Here is a 25,524-nt window from a genome sequence, read left to right on the forward strand (position 1 = left end):
TTCCTCTTGACTTTTTCTTGCCATAACAAATGTGTTTTATAAACTCACTGTTACAGCAGCCAGAGAGAGATGAATGGTAAGAAGTCAAGGGACAAGAGACCAACTAAAGCAAATACTGATCTCCATCATAGTGACAACAAACTTTATTATTAACTATATCTCTGTTAATTCTCAACAAGAACTTTTGTACATGTATGAAAGAAATAATCGTAAACTGGTTTGTAAACTGGTTTCACACTCAGTGTGGCTGGAAGTCAGTTGTAGTTTCTGTGTTTCTCTTTTTTCTGTTCTTGTTTCTCTGTCTTTCAGTGATTCTGCTTATCAGGTGTTCATCACTGTCTCAATTCACTCACTTCTTTTCATTCAAGTGGACTATATTAGTGAACTAGGGAATAGTGAATGAGGGTATAGGGTGTGATTGGGAAAACAGCCTCTGAGTGTCGATTTTGAGCGCTGTTAATTCACAGTATATTCCTGTAGGCTAGTTTTGTTTTCTACAGTATATTACTGTTTTAATGGAATATGGTATAATATTGTCAGAATTTGGCCTTTTTTTACAGCAAGGGCTAAAAGTGTGAGTAAAAACCCTGAATTATGCAAACCACTGTTTGTTCCGGGAAAGATAACAAAAGTATTTTAAATATTTACAGTTTTTTACAATCACTTTGCTACTATTTTCAGAAACTTGATGTCATTTTTCAAAACTCTAGACACAAAACTCAAAACGGTTATCACTTGTAACACAGGCTGTCTAATGTTCAAAACATTGCATTGTGCATTCACATCTTTAAAGAAATCTTGCACTTGCACAATCATTGGTTCAAAAAACAAATTTACTGTGAAATACCATTGAAACATAACTATAGATCACCCACACACAAGCAACCGGTGTGGTTGCAACCACAAACTAGCAAACTATCGGTTGCTTGTGTGTGGGTGATCTATAGTTATGTTTCAATGGTATTTCACAGTAAATTTGTTTTTTGAACCAATGATTGTGCAAGTGCAAGATTTCTTTAAAGATGTGAATGCACAATGCAATGTTTTGAACACTGTGTCATTGTTCGTACAATCATTAAATATTGTAGAACAAAATAGGTGATACAGGTTTCATTATAGTACTATATGTACAGTAAATACATCTCTGTAAAAGTACTGCAGTAGTAGAGAGAACACTACAGACACAGAGGAATCACTGAACAAAGTTTGTAATATATTGATGCAAAACACTACAGTACAATCACAACATAGGTTTATTTGAATCAAAGCAAAAATAATTAGCTATGAAATAGAAAAGAAAAGACAGTACTGTAAAACATCAAATGCAGTGTTCCTCAACTTGCTTGCTTGTACTGTAAGAAACAAAACAGGAGTGATTATCTATACAGTGCAGTGCTGTCAATACTGTCAATAGTCTGAAAAGGTGGTACAGTATTTGGGACCATAGACACAGTGTCTGATGAAGCATTATGATAAAATATTAGGCTACATCCATGGATATTGTAGTCTAATTGGTTCATGCTCCACGCTAATTGGTGACAATGAATCTCGTTATCTTGAAACTTTCATGATTTACAGTAAACATGGAAGATTGTTTGTCTGTTTCCATACAACTATGCATTAAGAGTAATGCAACAGTAACTTATCATTTTGAGCAGTTGTATCAATTGATAGTTAGATCATTGTAAGGAAATGAATAGACACTCATTTGAAATGTAATGTGTGAATTGTCTTTTGAAATAGAAGTACTTTGATGTTAAGTTGTGTCATATTGAACAGGTGATTTTTGTTGAATGAACAAATTATCTAAGTTTTATGTGTATTGTATCCAAGCAATTGAGAAAAGGGTTAGAGTTTTGAAAAATGTTCATTTTGATCATTGGTTGTGAGTTTTGTGTCTAGAGTTGTGAAAAATTACATCAAGGTTCTGAAAATAGTAACAAAGTGATTGTAAAAAACTGTAATTGTTTTAATTCCAGTACTATTTTTTTCTTTATTTTTTAGAAAGGTAATTACCAATTTTTATTTTTATAGCCTGATGCAGACTTCATCATGATGAACTGTCAGCCATTATACAGTGAAAAGGGAACGTTGAAAGAAAGAATTGAGAGAAAGGTGACTAACTTCCTTCAAGACTTCCTGCAAGAGCTTGAAATGTCAGGTAATTCCTTTTGCTGTACTTTTCTAGCAGAATGACCTTATGTACTGGTTTCTTTATTTAAACCGAGGTTAGACACTACTTTTATCAAAGCTGTACTGCTTTGTTTGAAGACCTAAAACAAGAACTTTGTTGTTCTGTTTTTCTATTTGAAGTTGATGCGCCCATTGCTGATGATGGAGATACAGTTCTGGGTGACACACAACCGCTCTCTGTCCAAAAGGTGCTCCAGTGGATGACAGGGCACTCCCACATTCCTATCCTTCCAGATGAAAAAAGACGGTTCAAAATTGCATGTCTTGATCATGATGGCATAGAAAGACTTGGAAATCACTCTGTATGTTATCCAGTTGTTAGTGCCTGCACTTGTACAGTAACATTTTCTGTTAAACACCTGAGCACATACCAGGAGTTTAAAAGCATTATGAGTGATGCTGTTAGATATGGAGGAGGATTCTTCAGAGTTTAAAGCATGGTAGTCAGACAGATCTATCAACACAGCTCATTGTTAACAGCAGTTTATTATTGTTTAAAAACAGCACTTTAGACAATGTTGCACTTTATCCTGTTTCTGGGGTTAATACAATAATAAGTCTTTGGAAATTTGCATTGCCGGAGATTTGTATTACTTAAATCAAAACAAATGAGCAACTTTTTTTTACAGCTGTTTTCAAATGACAGCTATTGAAAAGTGTCCTGTTTCACTTTAAATTTTTGAACAAAAAGTAAACAAAATGCCTAAATGTGTGTAGTAGTTCCTTATTGAGCTATACTATTGAGAAATTGGATGTACAAGTCTCGACCATGTGAAGGAGAGGAAGAAAGAGGATCAATAACTCTCTGCAGCTCGGTCAATGCTTGCTCGTCAGGGCATTCAATTTCAGGGACCACAACTGCACCAGTAGCATTCTCTTGCAGTATGGCGCTTTCCCAGTCTATGCCTGGATCTTGAAGATCCTATAAATTCATAGAAAAATAGAAAGTAATATTATTGTTCACTGATGGTTAAATACTCAACTGGTTTAAATTTCTAGTGTGGTAATATGTAGCTTAAAGGGATAGTTCATCCAAAAATGAAAATTCTGTCATCATTTACTCACCCTCAAGTTGTTCCAAACCTGTATGAGTTCTTTGTTCTGCTGAACACAAAGGAAGATATTTGGAAGAATGTTTGTAATCAACAGATCTCGGTTTGTCAAGGCCACTGATTTATAGGATGCAAAAAAAAAACAAAAAAAAAACAATAGCGCTGATTGTGAACGCTCTTTCCGGAAATAAAGCTTGCCCTTCCTGTTCCACGTGTGGAAAACATGTAGTGAGCAATGTCAACATTTTCCACTCCCTGATCTCACCTAACCCTACAACAAAATAACTAGTAAGGAAGACTTTTAGGTGCAGTATACAAAAAAGCCATTAATGCTGGTTTTATGACCATAAAACTATGTAAATCTGTGACTTCAGAATTTATCAATATTTTATCATTTCAATTATGTTTTTGAACTGAGCAAAATGCCTTGATGGCAAATGATGGAGGTGTACAGATTTCAGGAAAAATGAGAGTGCTGTTGAAGCTTTATTATTAGTAGCAGCGTCCAGGTACATAATCTGCAATTATATAACAAATGAAAAGTGCCAAAGTTACTCAGCCTTGTGTTTCAAATCTATATGACTTATTAACACAATTGAGGTGGATTTCAAGGGCCCTTAGAATGAAATAATCTCTAAAAACAGTAATGAACTTTAAAATTGAACAATCAAATCCTGAACAATTACCTTCTGTGAGTAGCCATCTACTCCTCCAAAGACAACAATATTGTACCTACATGGGATGAAAATAAAAATAAATAAATTATTAGGCAAAATTTGACAGTCCTTTGATTTTTACTAGACTTTTTTTGACTAGCCTCTAATTTTCCACCACTAGTACAATACAATATTCCACTCAAAGACTTTTATTAGGCCAGAATCAGATGTATTATGCCCTCAACATCTAGCCTACTTCATACATTAATTCCAATGTAAACATTATACTATACCATATCAGTTTATGATTGGTATCAATATGGACCAAGGAAAGGGGGCCTCGCACAGAATAGCTTCTCCGTACTACACATCCGAGTTGTGTGAGTCGTGAAAAGATACCCACTGCATCGACTCTATGCATGGATGCCATCATTCTCCACCATTGAACACGGTGTCCCATTGAAACCAGATGTCCCTGAACCATGCGGTAACCAGCATTTGGCATCTGAGACTTGATAGCTGAAATTACATTATCTAGCTCAGGGTCTGTGATGGTGCTGTATGTTTCTCTAACAGAAAGACCATATTCTTTCATTTTCCTCTGAACTGTACTTGTAGAAACACCAAGGCATTTGGCAATGCAATTAACAGGTAGATGTGTATCCAGCAAATCTTGTAGTTTTTCTCTCTCAATTACAGTTTTTGGGCATCCAGCACCTGGACCAACGACTCTTTCCACTTCCGCACTTGGCACACATGTGGCTTCAATCTCAGACCTTACCAGGTGATAAAGATTTCGTAGTCCATCTAAAATCTTTGGGGGAATGTCTATCTGTCCAGAAAAGGATTCAAGTATAACAAGCTCATGGTGGCTCATGAACTCCAAGTAATCAAGGTTAAGTGGTTGCTCTCCAAGTCTCTCCAAAAACTGCTCTTTCAGAATATCCTGTGGAATAGAGGTCAAATTATGTTTCTGTCAAATTAAATTTGCCTTAAAAATTACACATGTATGCTTGTCATATCAATGTAAAGGTGGACCATTCTGCATGTATTATGTATATTAGTTTACTGTAAAAATATAGACTGGATTAATAATCTTAACTACTATTTAGGATGGACTGTATTTGGGATGCAGGCTTATTTTCCCTCACTGCAAAAAAATGAAAAATTACCCCTCAGTAATGTTAATTACATAACTTGCAGTTCAGAAAGAAGTTAGAACTACCACTTGAGGTGTAGGAAACACTGGGACATGCCACTATGTACATTATACAGTACACTGAAAAAAATGATTCATTGACTAGTTGAATTTACTAAAAAAAAAAATGTTAATTGGTTCCACATAATTCATTTTAGCTACATTTAAACAAATGCATTACGTTGAACTAAGTTCAGCTTAATGCATTTGTTTAAATGTAGCTAAAATTAATTGTGTGGAACAACTTACGGTAATTTTTTTTAGTAAATTCAATGATTTCAGTAAATTCATTGAATTTACTAAATGTTTTTATCGTAAGTGGTTCCACACAATTGATTTTAGCTACATTTAAACAAATGCATAAAGTTGAACTTAGTTCAACGTAATGCATTTGTTTAAATGTAGCTAAAATGAATTATGTGGAACCAATTAACACATTTTTTTTTAGTAAATTCAACTAAGTCAATGAATCATTTTTTTCAGTGTAATAGTACGATTTAATTTTGATTAAAAATAAGCTACTTACGTGTGGTCTTCGAATGGTAGACATTTGAACTGAAATTTAATTGATAAAAGTTATTAAACAAACATCTCTTCCACCCTTCTTATACTGTCTATGCTCCATGCACTTTTCCTCTTCCGCAGTCAATGATGCAGGGAGTCTTGTGATTGGTTTTCAAGCCAGCCAATCAGAATTTAGCAGTCTCATCTCTGATTGGCTGGAATTATGGCATATTGTAATGCTGGGTTGTGTTGAGCAAGCGAGCCGTCTGCGCTTAGAGAGCGCTCACGGCTGGTATGAAAGGAGCAAGAAAGTGAAACTTTGCACACGCGAAAGAGAACGTCCGCGCACATCCAAATACTTATTTTAAATGCAAAATTGATTTTCGTTCGCTCGCAATATTTTCTTATCTGCGAGATGAACATTTCTCCACAAAACTCAGTTCACGCGCGTGCGAAATGCCCTTTTGCACGCTCAAAATGTGATCTTGCGTGCGCAGAATTGTGACCGAAATCTCACCCCATAGTATTTAATTTGTATCCATAGGCCTACTCTGTGTAGCTGGCCCGCCACCTACTGGCTAAAAAAATATTGGCCCGCGGCCAAAGTTACTTGCCGACCCCTGGCCTATGAAAATTAACAAGAACTGAGTTATCTGTTTTTTGCAAATGAACTCTTCTGTTATAGAGTTAATTTGCAAAAACAGATAACTCCGTTCTTGTTCATTTTCATATTTCATATTTTTTTTTTGTTTTTGTTTTTAAACTTGTAACAAATAACTTTTAAATATCCCAATTGGGAGAGGGTGTGCAATTCTCAAAGAGTTTAATTAAACTTTCATGTTATATATTTTTGCATGTATTAGTGTGAGTTAATAAATGTAACTGGTTGTGTACACTTGGCACGTAATATCTAAATATCGATTTAATCGATCGACATAGCCCTGAATCGAATCGTAAATGTATCATAGAATTTTTTGAGGTATCGGCAAATATCGTATCGCTGGCTGAGAGAATCTATATCGTATCGTATCATGATTAACTGTCCGATTTACACCCCTACACATGACGGCCCTTGGGTGGCTCACTCCTGTTTGCCAGATCTGGGCCACAAGCAGGCCATAGCAATGCCACATGTCAGCCAAGAGCAAAGAAATAAACCAGAACTGGACCTTATCTGAGCCACAAACTCTGTGTATATTAAATATGGAGTAATCTCAGCCTTAATAAGCCTGTTAAAGGCAGGGTATGAGTTCAAGATATTCTATAATAGAGTTCAACAGTGTCCATCCACTTTGACTGCAGCCTTGATATTATGACTCCCCAAAACATTCAAGGGCCTGATATATTTGCTATTTTTCAAATAATTGCCAAAAGTTCAGCTATTGAAATAAATACGGACTTGTTGAAACCCCTTGTCTAATACCTCTGTTAACACTTCCATCTAAAAAGAACCAAAGAAACTGGTTCAACCAGCTGTCAAATATGCAGAGGAGTCTGATGAATGAGTTGATAATAGCCTGAGGCATGTACAGGAAATATTCGTATTATTACTACATGAAATTGTCATGAGTCAGGTTATCTATGGGAGGCCGTATGGGACAAAACACACTGAAACACTTGCAACACACATGGAAATACTTGCGACACACACTGAAACACTTGCGACACACTGAAACACTTGCGACACACACGGAAACACTTGCGACACACTGAAATACTTGCGACACACTGAAACACTTGTGACACACACTGAAATACTTGCGACACACTGAAACACTTGCAACACACACGGAAACACTTGCGACACACTGAAACACTTGTGACACACACTGAAACACTTGTGACACACACTGAAACACTTGCGACACACACTGAAACACTTGCGACACACTGAAACACTTGTGACACACACTGAAACACTTGTGACACACACTGAAACACTTGCGACACACACTGAAACACTTGCGACCAGAGGTGGGTAATCCAGGGGTCAAAGAGTAAAAGTCCTGCCATATGTTTATTCCACCCATAAACTCAGTCATCTGATTTCACTAATTAGTTCTCTCTCCTGCTGAATTAGCAAATCCAGGTGATTGGAACAAAATACTGAGGAGGACTTTTACTTTCTGAACCTGGACTTTACACCTCTGGCCACATGTCAGCCAAGAGCAAAGAAATAAACCAGAACTGGACCTTATCTGAGACACAAAATCTGTGTATATTAAATATGGAGTCATTTCAGCCACAACCTTAGATGAAATCAACTGAAGAGAAAAGAAGACATTAAATCTGTGAAGATCTCAGCAGAGGAGGATTAAACAACTCCACAAACAGCATTACCAGCTTCACTTATTACTAACCAGACTGACTTTATTTCTGTCAGACGTCTACAGAAGTTTTTATTGAGAATTAACAGAGTTTAACTCTAATGTGTTTCATTTGAAGTCACCATAACAGTGATTCATGTTTCCATTAGTTGGGCTCTTAACTCTTAATAAACATATATTGTGTTTTTTTGGCCGCTGTGACAGTGTGTTTGTCAAACACATTTGCAGCAGCAAAGAGAGCTAAAGTGAAATGAGATCAGATGAAATGAGATCAGATTTTTTTTTAAATTATGCACAATTTCTAGTTATAACTACAGTAACTACATGTAAAATGTTTAACAGGGACACTGTAAAATAAAGTCTTACCAAATATTCTTACATTAGGCCTTATTAAATGATTTATAGATGTTTGAGTGAGTGAAACTCCACCACATGTTGTACTCCATAGTGTAGGTTTATTCTAAATAAAGTGATTTGAACAGGTATGGAGATCAGCGTCTACGTTCCCTCCAGGTTCCTCGACCCCAGAATAGTTTCCCTATGAAAAAAACGTAAAGTCAGCATATTAAAAAGTCCACAATAACATCAGTCATTACATAAGCACTGTTGCCTGAACGAACACACACCTGAAAGCTTTAGCTTGTTTCTGGAACAATCTCAGCTTCTCGATCTCTTCTGATAGTTTCCTCAGATCGTCCCCCTCAAATTGTGGAAGCACTGGATCCTTTGATTGAGGACAAACAAGAATCAACACATTTCATAACACAGAATCTGCAGAAATGCCTTTGAACGTGTCGAACACCACAAACTCCTGCAGTGTGGTGATGTTGAGCACATATACGCACTGCGCTGCCCGGGTCTGACAGCAGTTTTCTGATCAGCTCCGGATCCGTGTTTTCAGGAGCCTGGTGGAAACGGCCTCCGGTTTTATGGGCCAGACACTTCAGAAACTCACTGCCAGATCTGTTCAAAAATCACACTATTACACACACTATGATACATTTCAAAGTTAAACACACTTTATTTCAATAGTCCACTTTAGACATTCTACCAACTTCAAGTAACTTTGCAAGCCCTAACCCAGGGGTCTCCAACACGCCGCTCGCGAGCTACCAGTAGCTTGTGGCCTGATTGGATGTAGCTCACCAAGGGCCGTTCACATATCGCGTCTTTTGCGTGCTCAAGTTCGTTATTTCAAATAATTGAAGCGACGCGCTCATTTTTTCCAGGCGCAGCGAGTCAGCATGAAGGATGGGAGTGCACCCAAACACTACGGGTGTTTTTTTCTTCTCCGTAAATAAATCTAGTAGCAGAGCTAGAACAAGCGTTTTTTGGTGGTGGAAATCCATTAGCTATTAAAACTTTGTCGTTGTGGAGAGCGCGGTGCTTGGTTGCATAGCAACGACAGATGCCACGGGAAAATCGGACCGAATTTTACTATTAATAATAAAAGATAAGCTAATGTGCATTGTAAATGTCAGTAATTTATCTTTTTTTTGTCAAAACTTTATTTGAACTTGTACATGTTAGTACATGTTGCAAGACACTCGTTTCAAATGTGGCCATCATTTTTAATGTTATTATTTTAATGTTTATGTAAGCAAAAAGTGCATATTGATGCTAAGTTTATTTGTTATTTGCTGTTTTTTGACATAAAACTTGATGTTGTGAATTGAGGTGAATTGATTTTATTGTGTAGTATTAGTACTTTTTGAACAAGATTCTGTGATAACCATGAAGATTTTGGTCACTACAATCATGAAATTACATTTTCATACCATTTCATCTCTAGTTATGATGCACTATAAAATCAACAATAATTATGTGTTTTTACAGTATAATTAAGTTTTATTTTTTTATCTCTGACAATTAAGGGTGACACATAGGCCTACAATAACTATTTTAGGTCAAAAACAGTTTGCATAGTTGTTAATATTAGAGTGATGAGACATTATTTAAGAGATTTAAGTATTGCATTACATGAGTAGCTCTCGGCCACTTTCATTTTTAAAAAGCAGCTCTCAAATGAAAAAAGGTTGGAGACCCCTGCCCTAACCTAACAGTTTACTAATACTCGAGTTACTTGACATGTCGTTGCAAAGTTACTTATAGAATGTTTAAAGTGAGTGACACAACAACGATGTAATAATGCAAAAGTTTTTCCTTTGCGTTCTTGAAAACTTTTCAAGTACAGACGACAATGTTGTCAAAATGATCCTCATTCACACGGATCTGTAAATACGACTAAAACCGTTGTATTATTCATGCCAAGCCAGTAGATGGCGATGTCACTTTATAAAGAAACACTACACATCTACACATAGACTAAACACATAATACATGACGTCACGGTTTTCACAAATTCACGTTTTTATTAGTTTACTTGGCCAAAAACTTGCACTTTGAAACCAGTTTTCAAAAGTTTGTGTTTTCAGGCCCTAAAACTGCGTAAAAAAAAATAAAAATAAATAAAAACTTTTGTTTTTAGTTGAAAATACCCCCTAAAATTGGATAAAAAAAAAAAAAAAAAGATGATATTAGGGAACATCGAGCTGGCTGAGAGATGAGAACTTGTTAAAACTGCAAGGATGTTGTGATAGTCTTGGAAGCATCAGGGAGAAATGGCTGGAAAATCATAATCACTCGTCGTATATCACTGATTTTAGGTGTTTTCATGACTCACTACTACATAGACATCATTCCAATCTAATAAAAAATATTTATTCATAAAACACAAAATCTGTTGCCGAAGTAACACTTTCTGCGATGAAAGCAGACAAAAAAAAAAAGTCCAGAAGCTTTACCTACACAGCAAAAAGTCCAGTGTTAAATTAACTCTCCTGGGAGTTTATATGGCTCCAGAGTCAGTGTTAAAATATGAGTGTTAAATTAACACTCAAGAGTGTTAAAGGTAATGAGCTCATTAAGTGATGCATTGAGTGATAATTGACCAATATTGAAGACACCTGATGTTAGCAAGGAGAATCACCAAAGGAGAAAATCTCATTTTTTAAGACACCGTTATGGTGACCAGTGTTTGTTTTAGTTGGGCTCTTGACCCATAACGCATTAACTTTAAATTTTGTTTGGCTGCTGTAGCTGAGTTATAACTCTCAGATTAACAAAGAGAAAAGGTGATCAGGTGGTGTTGATTATGATTTGATAATCATAATTTGACCTGAACATCAACTCTCATTTAGAGAGTCAGATTTACCTTGTTGATTACAGCAGCCTGTGATTCTACAGCAAATGATTTTTATCATTATCAATATAATCCAAAATTTTTCATAAAAATTGTTCTGATAAAAATACTTAGAAAATTACTTTATTTAGACACACTGACATCAATAATCAGCCTGTGAATCTCAACAATGGTGACAATAATAAAGCATGTTGCAGTGCATTCTGGGTGCCACCAATCAAAACTCATTCATGGCTCCCATCATGCATTGCGGTATGAATAAATTATGATCTGAATTGTCTTACTAATTTCCTTTTCCTAATTGAATATTCTGTTTGTCACCATAGTTGAGATTCATACACTCATTCTTGATGTCTGTGTGTGCCTAAAAGAAAGATTTTGTTTTATCAGAACAACCTTTAAGAAATCCTTTAGACCAGTTAGAAAAAAGATCTTAATCTGTAGAATCACAGAGATGCTATAATCAACAATATACATTTAAGTCAGAGATTAGACTCTAAATGAGATCAGTGATTCAGGTGAAATTATGATTATGTCAAAACATAACCAACAAAACCTGATCAACTTTCTCTTTGTTCATCTGGCAGTTATAACTCAGATACAACAGCCAAAGATAATCTAATGTTTACAGTTTATGGGTCAAGAGCCCAACTAAAGCAAACACTGATCACCATAACGGTGTCTTAAAAATTAGATTTTCTCCTTTGGTGATTCTGCTTGTTAACATCAGGTGTCTTCAATAATGCTCAATCATCACTCAATTAATCACTTAATGAGCTCATTAACTTTAACACTCTTGAGTGTTAATTTAACACTCATATTTCAACACTGACTCTGGAGCCATATAAACTCCCAGGAGAGTTAATTTAACACTGGACTTTTTGCTGTGTAGGATCAATACAAGGGCAGCATTAAGTCTTGTTCACACCAATAACGATAACTGTAAAGATAACTATATTAGCGTCCACACCAGCGGACCGTATCGTTCTGTTTATTCTAAGCACTTGTTTTTATGTCCCTTTAAATGCTCAAACTCGTTACAGCAGGAAGGATTCTGATTGGCTGTCAGTGATTTTATCATTCATCATCTGGATAAAATCGTTCTGAAAGTGATTCCTCCGATATCGTTTCTCTGTGCCGTTATAGCTATAGTCGAGGTGTGAACTCTGCTATTCTTTAATACTGAGAATGATTTTTAGAAGTATATCTTTATCGTTATTGTCGTTGGTGTGAACGGGTGTTTATAGTTGACCTGTCATGGTGGTTGAGTGCGACGGTGTGGACGGTGAAGCTCTTCTCTCGTCTCAGGGTCTCGATCTCTCTCAGTATTAGACTGTGACTCGAGTCACTCCTTCCATCACAGATCAGATACAGACCAACATCATCTGACAAACCACAGCCGGCCTGAGCACAGAAGCATTACACACAGTCACACTTACACTTACAAACACCAGAACCACTGAGGCCCTGTTTACAGCTGGTATTAAGATGCGTGTTGGTCGATCGGATCACAAGTGGACGACTCTAAATACAGGAGTAAACAGGATCTAAAACACTTTGAGCTTGTCCACTTTCAACCACTTCCAGAGGGAGTGAAAACACATTCGACAGGAGTGCTTTCATAGTGTAAACGCTCATGTGATCGAATGTGTTCAAACAGCCACAAAACACCATCTTCTCTCCGTCTACTGGACTAATGAGGAACATTATGAGAAGAGCTCTGGCCAGATGGAGTTTAAACTGTCGACTGTCAAACTTTGGTTTGAAGATGAAAAACATACCAAACACAATGTTCTCTCACCAGTCCTGATTTCTAACACACACTCACAGCGTTCAGCTGGTCTTGTGTCAGTCAGAGCAGAAACTAAAGCTGCTGATCTCTGTGTTGTACACCTCCACAAGGCTGGAAAGGGCTACGGGGAAATTGCCAAGCAGCTTGGTGAAAAAAGGTCCACTGTTGGAGCAATCATTAGAAAATGGAAGAAGCTAAACATGACTGTCAATCTCCCTCGGACTGGGGCTCCATGCAAGATCTCACCTCGTGGGGTCTCAATGATCCTAAGAAAGGTGAGAAATCAGCCCAGAACTACACGGGAGGAGCTGGTCAATGACCTGAAAAGAGCTGGGACCACCGTTTCCAAGGTTACTGTTGGTAATACACTAAGACGTCATGGTTTGAAATCATGCATGGCACGGAAGGTTCCCCTGCTTAAACCAGCACATGTCAAGGCCCATCTTAAGTTTGCCAATGACCATTTGGATGATCCAGAGGAGTCATGGGAGAAAGTCATGTGGTCAGATGAGACCAAAATAGAACTTTTTGGTCATAATTCCACTAAACGTGTTTGGAGGAAGAAGAATGATGAGTACCATCCCAAGAACACCATCCCTGCTGTGAAGCATGGGGGTGGTAGCATCATGCTTTGGGGGTGTTTTTCTGCACATGGGACAGGGCAACTGCACTGTATTAAGGAGAGGATGACCGGGGCCATGTATTGCGAGATTTTGGGGAACAACCTCCTTCCCTCAGTTAGAGCATTGAAGATGGGTCGAGGCTGGGTCTTCCAACATGACAATGACCTGAAGCACACAGCCAGGATAACCAAGGAGTGGCTCTGTAAGAAGCATATCAAGGTTCTGGCGTGGCCTAGCCAGTCTCCAGACCTAAACCCAATAGAGAATCTTTGGAGGGAGCTCAAACTCCGTATTTCTCAGCGACAGCCCAGAAACCTGACTGATCTAGAGAAGATCTGTGTGGAGGAGTGGGCCAAAACCCCTCCTGCAGTGTGTGCAAACCTGGTGAAAAACTACAGGAAACGTTTGACCTCTGTAATTGCAAACAAAGGCTACTGTACCAAATATTAACATTGATTTTCTCAGGTGTTCAAATACTTATTTGCAGCTGTATGATAAATAGTTAAAAAATCATACATTGTGATTTCTGGATTTTTTTTTTTAGATTATGTCTCTCACAGTGGACATGCACCTACGATGACAATTTCAGACCCCTCCATGATTTCTAAGTGGGAGAACTTGCAAAATAGCAGGGTGTTCAAATACTTATTTTCTTCACTGTATTTCCCCACTCATAGACCCTCCTCTTGAAGAAATCAGGACAGAAGTGATTGAAAGTGGGCAAAAGAGACAGATTAAAACACCAGGTGTGAACGGGAACGTGTCTCCCTCGTCTACTTGTGATCCGATCCACCAAAACGCATCTTAATACCAACTGTAAACAGGGCCTGAGTGCAGGAGAAGAGGGTTAAACATGTAAACATGGACATTTGAAAGTTTCCATGACCAAAACAGAATGTTTGAAAAAATGTTCTTATAACAAAAATGAGTGTAAGCTGAGTTGAGCACACACTGCTGCCATCGACCAATCCCGATGGTGTTTTCCAGAGAGCCATGTGATAACAGTGTGTGTGTGAAGGCAGTTATTGAGAGAGTACCTGCAGCGCCTGCAGTGTGTGTGAAGGCCCGTGTGAAGTGAGCCGACTCAACCACTGCACTGCCTCCACACACTGATCCTCACTGGACTCCACCAGCGCCGGCTGCCACACACACACCCCTCCAGAGAACGCCAGCAGGGTAAACCTGACACACACACATAAACACACCGGCCAGCAAACTCACTAACCATGAAAGAAGGCAAGGATAGGACATTTTCAGGTGTATTTTGAACCCATTTCACATTTCTAGTCTGGTGAACTGTGGAAATGTGTCATCACAGGCCTTGTCCACACTAATACATTTTCGTTTGAAAACGCTCTCCAAAGCGGATAACTTTGAAAACGCTGTTCTTGTGTTATAGTGTGAACTGTGAAAACGAAGGTATTTAAAAACGATGACGTAATTTAGTCATGTGACGCATATTGAACCCATAGATATTCATGTTTATACTGGTATTGTGCCTGTTATGTGCTATTCACTTTCACACAGTTGCTAAAATATGTTACATTGCACATTATTCATATCACAGTCCTGCAAAGATTACAGAACATTCACTCACATTTGCTGTCCTGTGACACAACATGAGAGCAGTCGCGTTTCAGACCAAACATATAATGAGTGAGAGCGAACTGGACACATCAGTGAATCCAGGAGAAGAATCCAGTGAGTAGAGGATAGGACTAAGAACACACCCCTGGGGGGTGCTCCTATCATTACAAAAATGGGCACCCCCCAGGGGTGTGTTCTTAGTCCTATCCTCTACTCACTGTTTACACATGACTGTGTTGCCTCCCACAAAGACAACGTTATTTTAAAGTTCGCTGACGACACTGTAGTAATAGGACGCATCACTGGCGGGGACGAAACAGCCTACAGGAGGGAGGTGGCCAGTCTCGTTACATGGTGTAAGGATAACAATCTTACTCTAAACACAGATAAGACAAAGGAGATGATAGTGGATATGAGGAAAAAGAGCAGAACTCATCAGTCACTATTCATCAAAGACCTGGAAGTAGAGAGGGTGAGCAGTTTTAAATATCTCGGGGTCCATATTAGTGAAGACCTTACCTGGACACTGAATACAACACAACTTGTCAAGAAAGGACAACAACGACTGTACTTTCTGAGGAGACTTAGGAAGTTTGGTATGTCAACTAAGATTCTTAAGAACTTTTACAGCTGTGTTGTGGAGAGCGTTTTTACAAGTTGCATCACTGTGTGGTATGGAAACACTACTACTAAGGACCGTAAACGTCTGCAGAGAGTAGTGAAGACGGCTGAGAAGATCGTCGGGACTTCGCTGCCTACTTTGCAGGCCATTTACCATCGCAGAGTCCAAAGGAGGGCTGTTTCCATCATTAAAGACCATACCCACCCCCAGCATAGACTGTTTAAACTTCTACCGTCCGGTCGGAGGTACAGCAGTGTGAGATGCAGAACCTCCAGACTCATGAACTCATTTTATCCATCAGCCATCAGACTTTTAAACAGATAAGCCAGAGTTTAATAACTATAACAACCGCACATCTGTTGCAGTTATTTCTGGTACTATCAAGGAGCTGCACTTAAATTGCACTTTAAAAATTGCACTTTAATATAAATTTGCACATTGCATATGCACTTTTTTTTAATACTTTTATAGCCTAATTTTTATCTTTATGACATTCTTTTTAAAAATTTTGCTGTGTGTATGTCTGTGTCTTTATTAATGTATTTTGCTGGGCATTCAATGTGGACAGCAAAGAAAGAATTTCATTGTACATGGAAATTCTATTTCCTGATTGTGCATATGACAATAAAAGCTTTGACTTGACTTGACTTGACTTGATCCGGAGATATTAGCTAAATAAATACAATTATCCTGCCAGAAGAATTGCGTGATAACTTTATTATTTATTTTTCCATCTGTATCATCTCAGTGAGCTTTTGTATGGTTTTGAATTTAGTGTTTTTCGCTAGTGTGGACGGAGAGTGTTTTTAAGCGAAAATGCCGTTTTCAAATGTATCCGGATTAATGTAGACGTAGCCTCAGTCTGTGGGAAGGGTCCATTCACTCAATCCATGGCATGAGTTCAGACCGGGACTCTCTGTTCGGCCAATCAGTGGAAGGACAGATGAGTGTGAAAGAGATTTTTCTATATCTTCCCTCTATAGAGCAAGAAGAGTTCCCTCACCTGACGCTGTTGGCATGCAGCTGATCCCAGATCAGTGCGGTCAGTCCCCTCTGGAGTTCAGGGAGGAACGGGGCCATTGATCCGGACACATCCAGCAGAACACACACGTCCTTCTCCAGCACGGATCCGAACATTCGCCTGCTGCCTGCTCACACACACACACGAGAGATACACATGGCGGGAGAAACCCAGTGAGCTTCTGTCTCCTGCTGACTGGAACCCCTATCCTTCAGGAACAGCCTTTGAGCCCTTAAACTAATGCCTGTGCAAAAGAGCACTATGTTTTGGAGCAGAACCGTACTGTCATTTTTGCGTTTGGTACTGATATGATCCATATACAGACACATATACCACCAACCTGATCTCAGGAGGAAAAATAATTTTCTCGGATGAATGTGATTCTCATGGAAATGTATGATTTAAAAAAAAAAAGCATGAAGGTACAGTCCAAGCAGATTTATGAAAATATATGAATGAGATTGTACAAATTCATATGAATTAGCCACCAATTATCCAAAAACATGAAATAGTTGCGAGCTGCAAAGAGAGAAACCTCTCTTTCATCAGTTATTTCTTCTGTAGTGCATTACTGTAGTCTTTTAACGGCAGATGAACAGTTGGTGCGCTTTTTAATTGCACTTTTCCTTATCAGATATCTCAGTAATCATTATAAATTAGGTATCATTCAAAGTACCTGTGAAAACCATTTCATAACTGGACAGAGAGTTACTATGAAAATGCCACTTTAAATCTATTTAGCGGGTTTAATATTAAAATTTGGAACAAAACTTGGTTAGGCATATGGCCTTGATTTTATTTTGTGAAATACCCAGCAGAAACAGCTCATTTTCTCCATATATAGAGCTATAAGGCCATCTAGTGGCAAGAGTCATGAAATATCATGTTATATTATTATTTTTCCACAAGAGGTCGGCAAAGACACCCAATGTAAGATATTCTGAGCTGAATTAAAAGGGTTAGGCATGAAAGTGTGAGTTATTTTGAATTTAAGTTGAATGAATGTGAGGAATGTGCTTAAATTACTATTTATTTATTATTTATTGATCAAATATAGTAATTTAAAGGTAAATAAAATAAAAGTCTCCAAAAAAAATGCATCAAAATTGAAAAAAAAAACTATGATTAAAGTCCCCATGAAATCAAAATTGACCCTATTTACTTTGTTAGCGCATATTACTAGTCTTGTGGTGAACAATTAATCCGTGCAAGAAAATATTAAAAAAAATTTTTTTTTACCATGGTAATCTTTAATCAAAATCTGAAAATGCCCCTCCCCTCTGCATTGGAGGACCTTCTCTGATGACGTAGGTTTGAGGAATTGGTTTGGGCAACGCTTAACCACTCCCCTCAAACCGTTAGTCTGCTATGAGCAGAGATGGAGAGGAGGAGCGCTAGAGTAAAACCCTGCCCTCTGTTCAATATTCCTTTTCACTGGGAAATACGTCATAACCAGTGGTGTAGTGGTAAAAAAAAGAGGTGGGTAAACTATAAATTCTGGTGGACCACGACGTGGTCACCCGGTAAGGTGGGCCACTGCCTACCGGTGTATGTGTGTCCTGATGACATCGCTATAGGCTATCATTTGATGGTACTACCAAGGGTATCACTGGTTGTTGCCTCATCATAGGTCACACAATCACTTTTTCAATTCATACATTAATCTAAGTTCTTGGTAAAGAGACTCAAAAAGGAATAATATGGTTGAAATCTATAAAGTTTACTAAATGAAAAAACAGAGAAAACAAAAATATTTAAGAGAGATCGAGAGGGAGGCTTATATCCAGGGCTTCCAATGCAATGCACTTGTGTATAATGATTAGGGACTTGGGATTATTTTCATAGTCGATTAATCTGTTGAATATTTCCTCAATTAATTGATTAGTTGTTTGGTCTATCAGAAAAATGTGGATCAGTGTTTCCCTGTAGAGGGAAAAGTCTTTAAAGGGATAGTTCACCCAAAAATGAAAATTCTGTCATCATTTACTCTCCCTCAAGTTGTTCCAAACCTGTATGATTTCCTTTCTTCTGCTAAACACAAAAGAAGATATTTTAAAGAAGGTTGGTAATTAAACAGTTGCTGGTCCCCATTGACATCCATAGTATATTTTTTTTCCTACTATGGAAGTCAATGGAGTCCATCAGTCGTTTGGTTACCGACTTTCTTCAAAATATCTTATTTTGTGTTCAGCAGAAGAAAGAAACTCATACAGGTTTGGAACAACTTGAGGGAGAGTAAATGATGACAGAATTTTCATTTTTGGGTGAACTATCCCTTTAACCTGGTGCAGGCTTGATTCCCTCTGAATATCTTGTACAGTTGGGTTTCGACATGCTCCCTACATTAAACCAGCTGCCTGTAATGAATAAAAAAAAATTAAACAATTTTTTTTGCATCGTTTTAATGATTTCCTGTTGCGGCTGCGATCAAGTTTCATTCTCGCGCAGCTTGTTTAGTAACTTCACGAGCGTGTGTTTTCTGCTACGTGTGTGTCGGCGCACTGCGCTCTCTGCTCAATGTTCTGCTCCGTGTTTGCGCTGCACGTTCTGCTCTGTCGTTAACGGCCCAAATGCTCGAATCATGTACCGATCGGCGATCACGCACTGGAAAAGCAAAGTCCGCTCAAATAACGTGCAATTTAGAGGTGGATAAACGCAATGTAGAGGTGGATAAACGCACTTTGGAGGTGGGCAAACGCTATTTCCGAATTTTGGGAGGTGCGTAAACGGCGTTTACGTGCGTTTAGCCTCCACTACATCCCTGGTCATAACACTGGAGAAAAGTCGTTTGCAACTTCCGGTTCACAGGGACTTTAAAATGAAATAAAATAAGCTTTCTGGAGAAAAAAAAGTATAATTTTAGGGCTTCGGGTCATTTTGACTCGCAAGGGATCTGTATTCTAAAGCTTTCATGATTTCTATTTATATTGAGATCTATGCTCAAATATAGAGGTGACGGTTAACAAACAAGACAGGTTTTCACATAAAAGCAAGCACACGATCATCTTTGACATTCCTCCCAGAAAGAGCTCAATATGAGTGTCAGTTGTGTTTTTAGGTCACTTCAGAGAGTGTGTGTGATGAACACCTGTACTGTACCTGTCAGTAACCACTCCAGTCTTCTGCTGTATCGCTGCATCAGTTTCTCCGTCTGACTGAGGTAGTGCTTTAACTCTCCAGGAGTCAGATGCAGGTGTTTCACCGCCCCCTATGAGGAACATCAAGACAAACCGTACACTAAACATGCAACACACACATATCCTCAGCATGACTGGTGTCACACAGCACTGGGCTCACATTGACGTGGACCCTGGGGAATATGCCGCAGTATTTAGCAGACACTCTCTTCTGGACGGACCGCACCAGTTTGTTGTGATGGCAGCATTCAGGTCCAGATATCAGTTTGTGGAGGTCCAACTTCAGATTCTTTATACCAAACCTTTTCAGCCACTTAAAGAGCACACACACACACACACACACACACACACACAAAACACATACATACTGATTTAATAACAATTAATCTAACGGTTTTTAGTGTGTAATGTAGCAGTTTGAGCATGACAAAGGTCAAAACACAAAGTCCCTCCAGCGGGAGTTATTCTCTATGTCAGTGTCACTTATTTTAAACTTCCTGAAATGCCTCCATTAGTCTTGATTTTCTTCTGGGAACGAACACGTCACAATATTCCTCATTTAAATAATGAATATGCTAAATAAAGGCCTGGTTGAGTTAGTTAGTAGTGTGTTGAAACTAGCAGTTATGGTAAGCGGCTTGACCAGTCAGAACACACTGATCCAACCAATCACAACACACTGATCCAACCAATCACAACACACTGATCCAGACAATCACAACACACTGATCCAACCAATCACAACACACTGATCCAACCAATCACAACACACTGATCCAACCAATCACAACACACTGATCCAGACAATCACAACACACTGATCCAACCAATCACAACACACTGATCCAGCCAATCACAACACACTGATCCAGCCAATCACAACACACTGATCCAACCAATCACAACACACTGATCCAACCAATCACAACACACTGATCCAGCCAATCACAACACACTGATCCAACCAATCACAACACACTGATCCAACCAATCACAACTCACTGATCCAACCAATCACAACACACTGATCCAACCAATCACAACACACTGATCCAACCAATCACAACACACTGATCCAACCAATCACAACACACTGATCCAGCCAATCACAACACACTGATCCAGCCAATCACAACACACTGATCCAACCAATCACAACACACTGATCCAACCAATCACAACTCACTGATCCAACCAATCACAACACACTGATCCAGCCAATCACAACACACTGATCCAACCAATCACAACTCACTGATCCAACCAATCACAACACACTGATCCAACCAATCACAACACACTGATCCAGACAATCACAACACACTGATCCAACCAATCACAACACACTGATCCAACCAATCACAACACACTGATCCAACCAATCACAACACACTGATCCAACCAATCACAACACACTGATCCAGCCAATCACAACACACTGATCCAGCCAATCACAACACACTGATCCAACCAATCACAACACACTGATCCAACCAATCACAACTCACTGATCCAGCCAATCACAACACACTGATCCAGCCAATCACAACACACTGATCCAGCCAATCACAACACACTGATCCAGCCAATCACAACACACTGATCCAGCCAATCACAACACACTGATCCAACCAATCACAACACACTGATCCAGCCAATCACAACACACTGATCCAACCAATCACAACTAGGGATGCAAATTATCGATTAATTAATTAATCATTAGTTAATTGACCTTATCGATCGATTAACGATTAATTGATAAGCGGCTATTTTCCTGAGAATGTAAATTTCTCACGGTATCAATAGTGTCTTTAACATAAAAAGCAAAATATTGCTTATATACTGAATAAAAATGCATGTTATATTGCTCAACTGATGTTTTATTGTAACAGTTGGGATACGGTACAGATAATGGAATTTATGTAGTTTAACAAAATAAATTATGCACAGAAAATTAAAATACATTAAAAAAATGTAAAAATAATTGTAAAAAAAAAATTGCATCACAATAAGTGTATTGTGATTGTCACTAACATTTTAGTAACTAAACTGAATTTTATTAGGTTTAGTGACAACATGTTACAATGTTTACATGGTACAATTTCTGGTAAGCTACGCTTTTTTATTATTTCAATTCAATTACCGGTATTGTGATTTTATTTAATATTGACTCATTTGGATAAATATTAGGTAGGCTACACAAGATAGACATTAATTTTTCTCAAGAAAAAAAAAACAACTCACCTAATGCTGTAAACATACAGAAAGCCCTAACAGCTGGTAGTAGGCTATTATTTAAGGTTAAAAATAATTAAATATGATGCGTTTTTTATTATAATAACTTTATTTAATGATACAAGTAAAAATATAATAAATATGTAATATAGAACACATATTTAGCAAAATACTCTCTATAGCTATTTCTTTTCTTGCCAACTACGTGCTATAGCCTATATTATGTTCATTAAATGGCTTTCCTGAGGTAAATGTGAGATAATTGTTCTCCAGCTATGTTATTGACCTATTCACGCTGATGAAAAACACTGATTGATCGATATTATGTATGAGAAATATACATTTCGGTAAGTTGTACTGTATCTTTCAACAGTGTTCGTGTTTTTTTTTTACTATTAGCTAGTAACGTTTGAGATGATCGGTTCACGTGCGCTAGGGATCTGTCACATAACATTTACAAGCGCCAAAACGGTATTTATTGTTTGAATTTCGTAATAAAATTGACAGAATCTGAGAGCTGAGTTTTTATATATCATAGCTAACCTGGGGTCCGTTTCCTGAAAGCATCGTTGGCCAACTATGGTCGCAAGTTCCGTCGTTACCAATAGAGTTCAATGGACATTGCGATGAACTTGCGACCATAGTTTGCCAACGATGCTTTCGGGAAACGCACCCCGCCTCTGTCTAGCTTCGCGATTTTTCTGTGCATGAGATAATGGATGTGTGGTGTGATGCGTGAGGGCTGGCAGCTCTGTTTCTGAAATGCTCCCACATTCCCCTCCGTTTTGACCGCCTCATGTTTGGTTTCTTTTTTGCCGCCTCAAGTTTGTGTCGGGTCTCTCGCCGCCCGCGAGAATCTCGTGCACGTTCGCAATGTTCAATTAACCGACAATAATTTTATTTAATCGAGTAAATTCTTGTCGACAATTAATCGATAATCGATTAACCGTTTACATCCCTAATCACAACACACTGATCCAACCAATCAGAACACACTGATCCAACCAATCACAACACACTGATCCAGCCAATCACAACACACTGATCCAGCCAATCACAACACACTGATCCAGCCAATCAGAACACACTGATCCAACCAATCACAACACACTGATCCAGCCAATCACAACTCACTGATCCAGCCAATCACAACACACTGATCCAGCCAATCACAACACACTGATCCAACCAATCACAACACACTGATCCAACCAATCACAACACACTGATCCAGCCAATCACAACACACTGATCCAACCAATCACAACACACTGATCCAACCAATCACAACTCACTGATCCAACCAATCACAACACACTGATCCAGCCAATCACAACACACTGATCCAGCTAATCACAACACACTGATCCAACCAATCACAACACACTGATCCAGCCAATCACAACACACTGATCCAACCAATCACAACACACTGATCCAGACAATCACAACACACTGATCCAACCAATCACAACACACTGATCCAGCCAATCACAACACACTGATCCAACCAATCACAACACACTGATCCAACCAATCACAACACACTGATCCAACCAATCACAACACACTGATCCAGACAATCACAACACACTGATCCAACCAATCACAACACACTGATCCAACCAATCACAACACACTGATCCAACCAATCACAACACACTGATCCAACCAATCACAACACACTGATCCAGCCAATCACAACACACTGATCCAGCCAATCACAACACACTGATCCAACCAATCACAACACACTGATCCAACCAATCACAACTCACTGATCCAACCAATCACAACACACTGATCCAGCCAATCACAACACACTGATCCAGCCAATCACAACACACTGATCCAGCCAATCACAACACACTGATCCAGCCAATCACAACACACTGATCCAGCCAATCACAACACACTGATCCAACCAATCACAACACACTGATCCAGCCAATCACAACACACTGATCCAACCAATCACAACACACTGATCCAACCAATCAGAACACACTGATCCAACCAATCACAACACACTGATCCAGCCAATCACAACACACTGATCCAGCCAATCACAACACACTGATCCAGCCAATCAGAACACACTGATCCAACCAATCACAACACACTGATCCAACCAATCACAACTCACTGATCCAGCCAATCACAACACACTGATCCAGCCAATCACAACACACTGATCCAGCCAATCACAACACACTGATCCAACCAATCACAACACACTGATCCAACCAATCACAACACACTGATCCAGCCAATCAAAACACACTGATCAAGACAATCACAACACACTGATCCAGCCAATCACAACACACTGATCCAACCAATCACAACACACTGATCCAGCCAATCACAACTCACTGATCCAACCAATCACAACACACTGATCCAGCCAATCACAACACACTGATCCAACCAATCACAACACACTGATCCAGCCAATCACAACACACTGATCCAGCCAATCACAACACACTGATCCAGCCAATCACAACACACTGATCCAACCAATCACAACACACTGATCCAGCCAATCACAACACACTGATCCAACCAATCACAACACACTGATCCAGCCAATCACAACACACTGATCCAACCAATCACAACACACTGATCCAGACAATCACAACACACTGATCCAGCCAATCACTACAAACTGATCCAATCAATCACAACACACTGATCCAGCCAATCACAACACACTGATCCAGCCAATCACAACACACTGATTCAACCAATCACAACACACTGATCCAGCCAATCACAACACACTGATCCAACCAATCACAACACACTGATTCAACCAATCACAACACACTGATTCAACCAATCACAACACACTGATTCAACCAACCACAACACACTGATCCAACCAATCACAACACACTGATCCAGCCAACCACAACACACTGATCCAGCCAATCACAACACACTGATTCAACCAACCACAACACACTGATCCAACCAATCACAACACACTGATCCAGCCAACCACAACACACTGATCCAGCCAACCACAACACACTGATCCAGCCAACCACAACACACTGATCCAACCAATCACAACACACTGATCCAGCCAACCACAACACACTGATCCAGCCAACCACAACACACTGATCCAGCCAATCACAACACACTGATTCTATGGGGTTTCTTATTTCTAGTGGGTTTCTAACTGGTTGCTAAAGAGTTTAGAGTGATTTCTAAGGTGTTGCTAGGTGGTTATTGAGGCGATATAGAAAGAAAGAGAGACAGATGAAACATTTGACCATTGCTACATGAAAAGTTAGCTACTAGGTCAGAACAGAAACCCAGCTAACAGGGAACGCTCTCAAAACCTTTACTAAAGTT

General features: G+C 38.8%; 1 protein-coding gene across 1 annotated transcript in view; it reads right to left on the minus strand.

Moving 5' to 3' along the window:
* Positions 1-6,363: 6,363 nt before the first annotated feature.
* Positions 6,364-25,524, minus strand: part of vwa3a (von Willebrand factor A domain containing 3A) — a 52,044-nt gene continuing 32,883 nt past the window's right edge. Inside the window, exons 26-33 of the mRNA XM_079874330.1 lie at positions 20,075-20,227; positions 19,877-19,985; positions 16,760-16,904; positions 14,585-14,729; positions 12,385-12,536; positions 8,776-8,893; positions 8,557-8,654; positions 6,364-8,468 (exon numbers count right to left, since the gene is read on the minus strand). Of these exons, the coding sequence (XP_079730456.1) occupies positions 8,429-8,468; positions 8,557-8,654; positions 8,776-8,893; positions 12,385-12,536; positions 14,585-14,729; positions 16,760-16,904; positions 19,877-19,985; positions 20,075-20,227 (960 nt within the window). The 3' untranslated portion in view covers positions 6,364-8,428. The remainder of the gene's footprint in view (positions 8,469-8,556; positions 8,655-8,775; positions 8,894-12,384; positions 12,537-14,584; positions 14,730-16,759; positions 16,905-19,876; positions 19,986-20,074; positions 20,228-25,524) is intronic.

Source organism: Squalius cephalus (genome assembly GCF_949319135.1).
Source record: "Squalius cephalus genome assembly, chromosome: 1".
NCBI classification, from domain to species: domain Eukaryota; kingdom Metazoa; phylum Chordata; class Actinopteri; order Cypriniformes; family Leuciscidae; genus Squalius; species Squalius cephalus.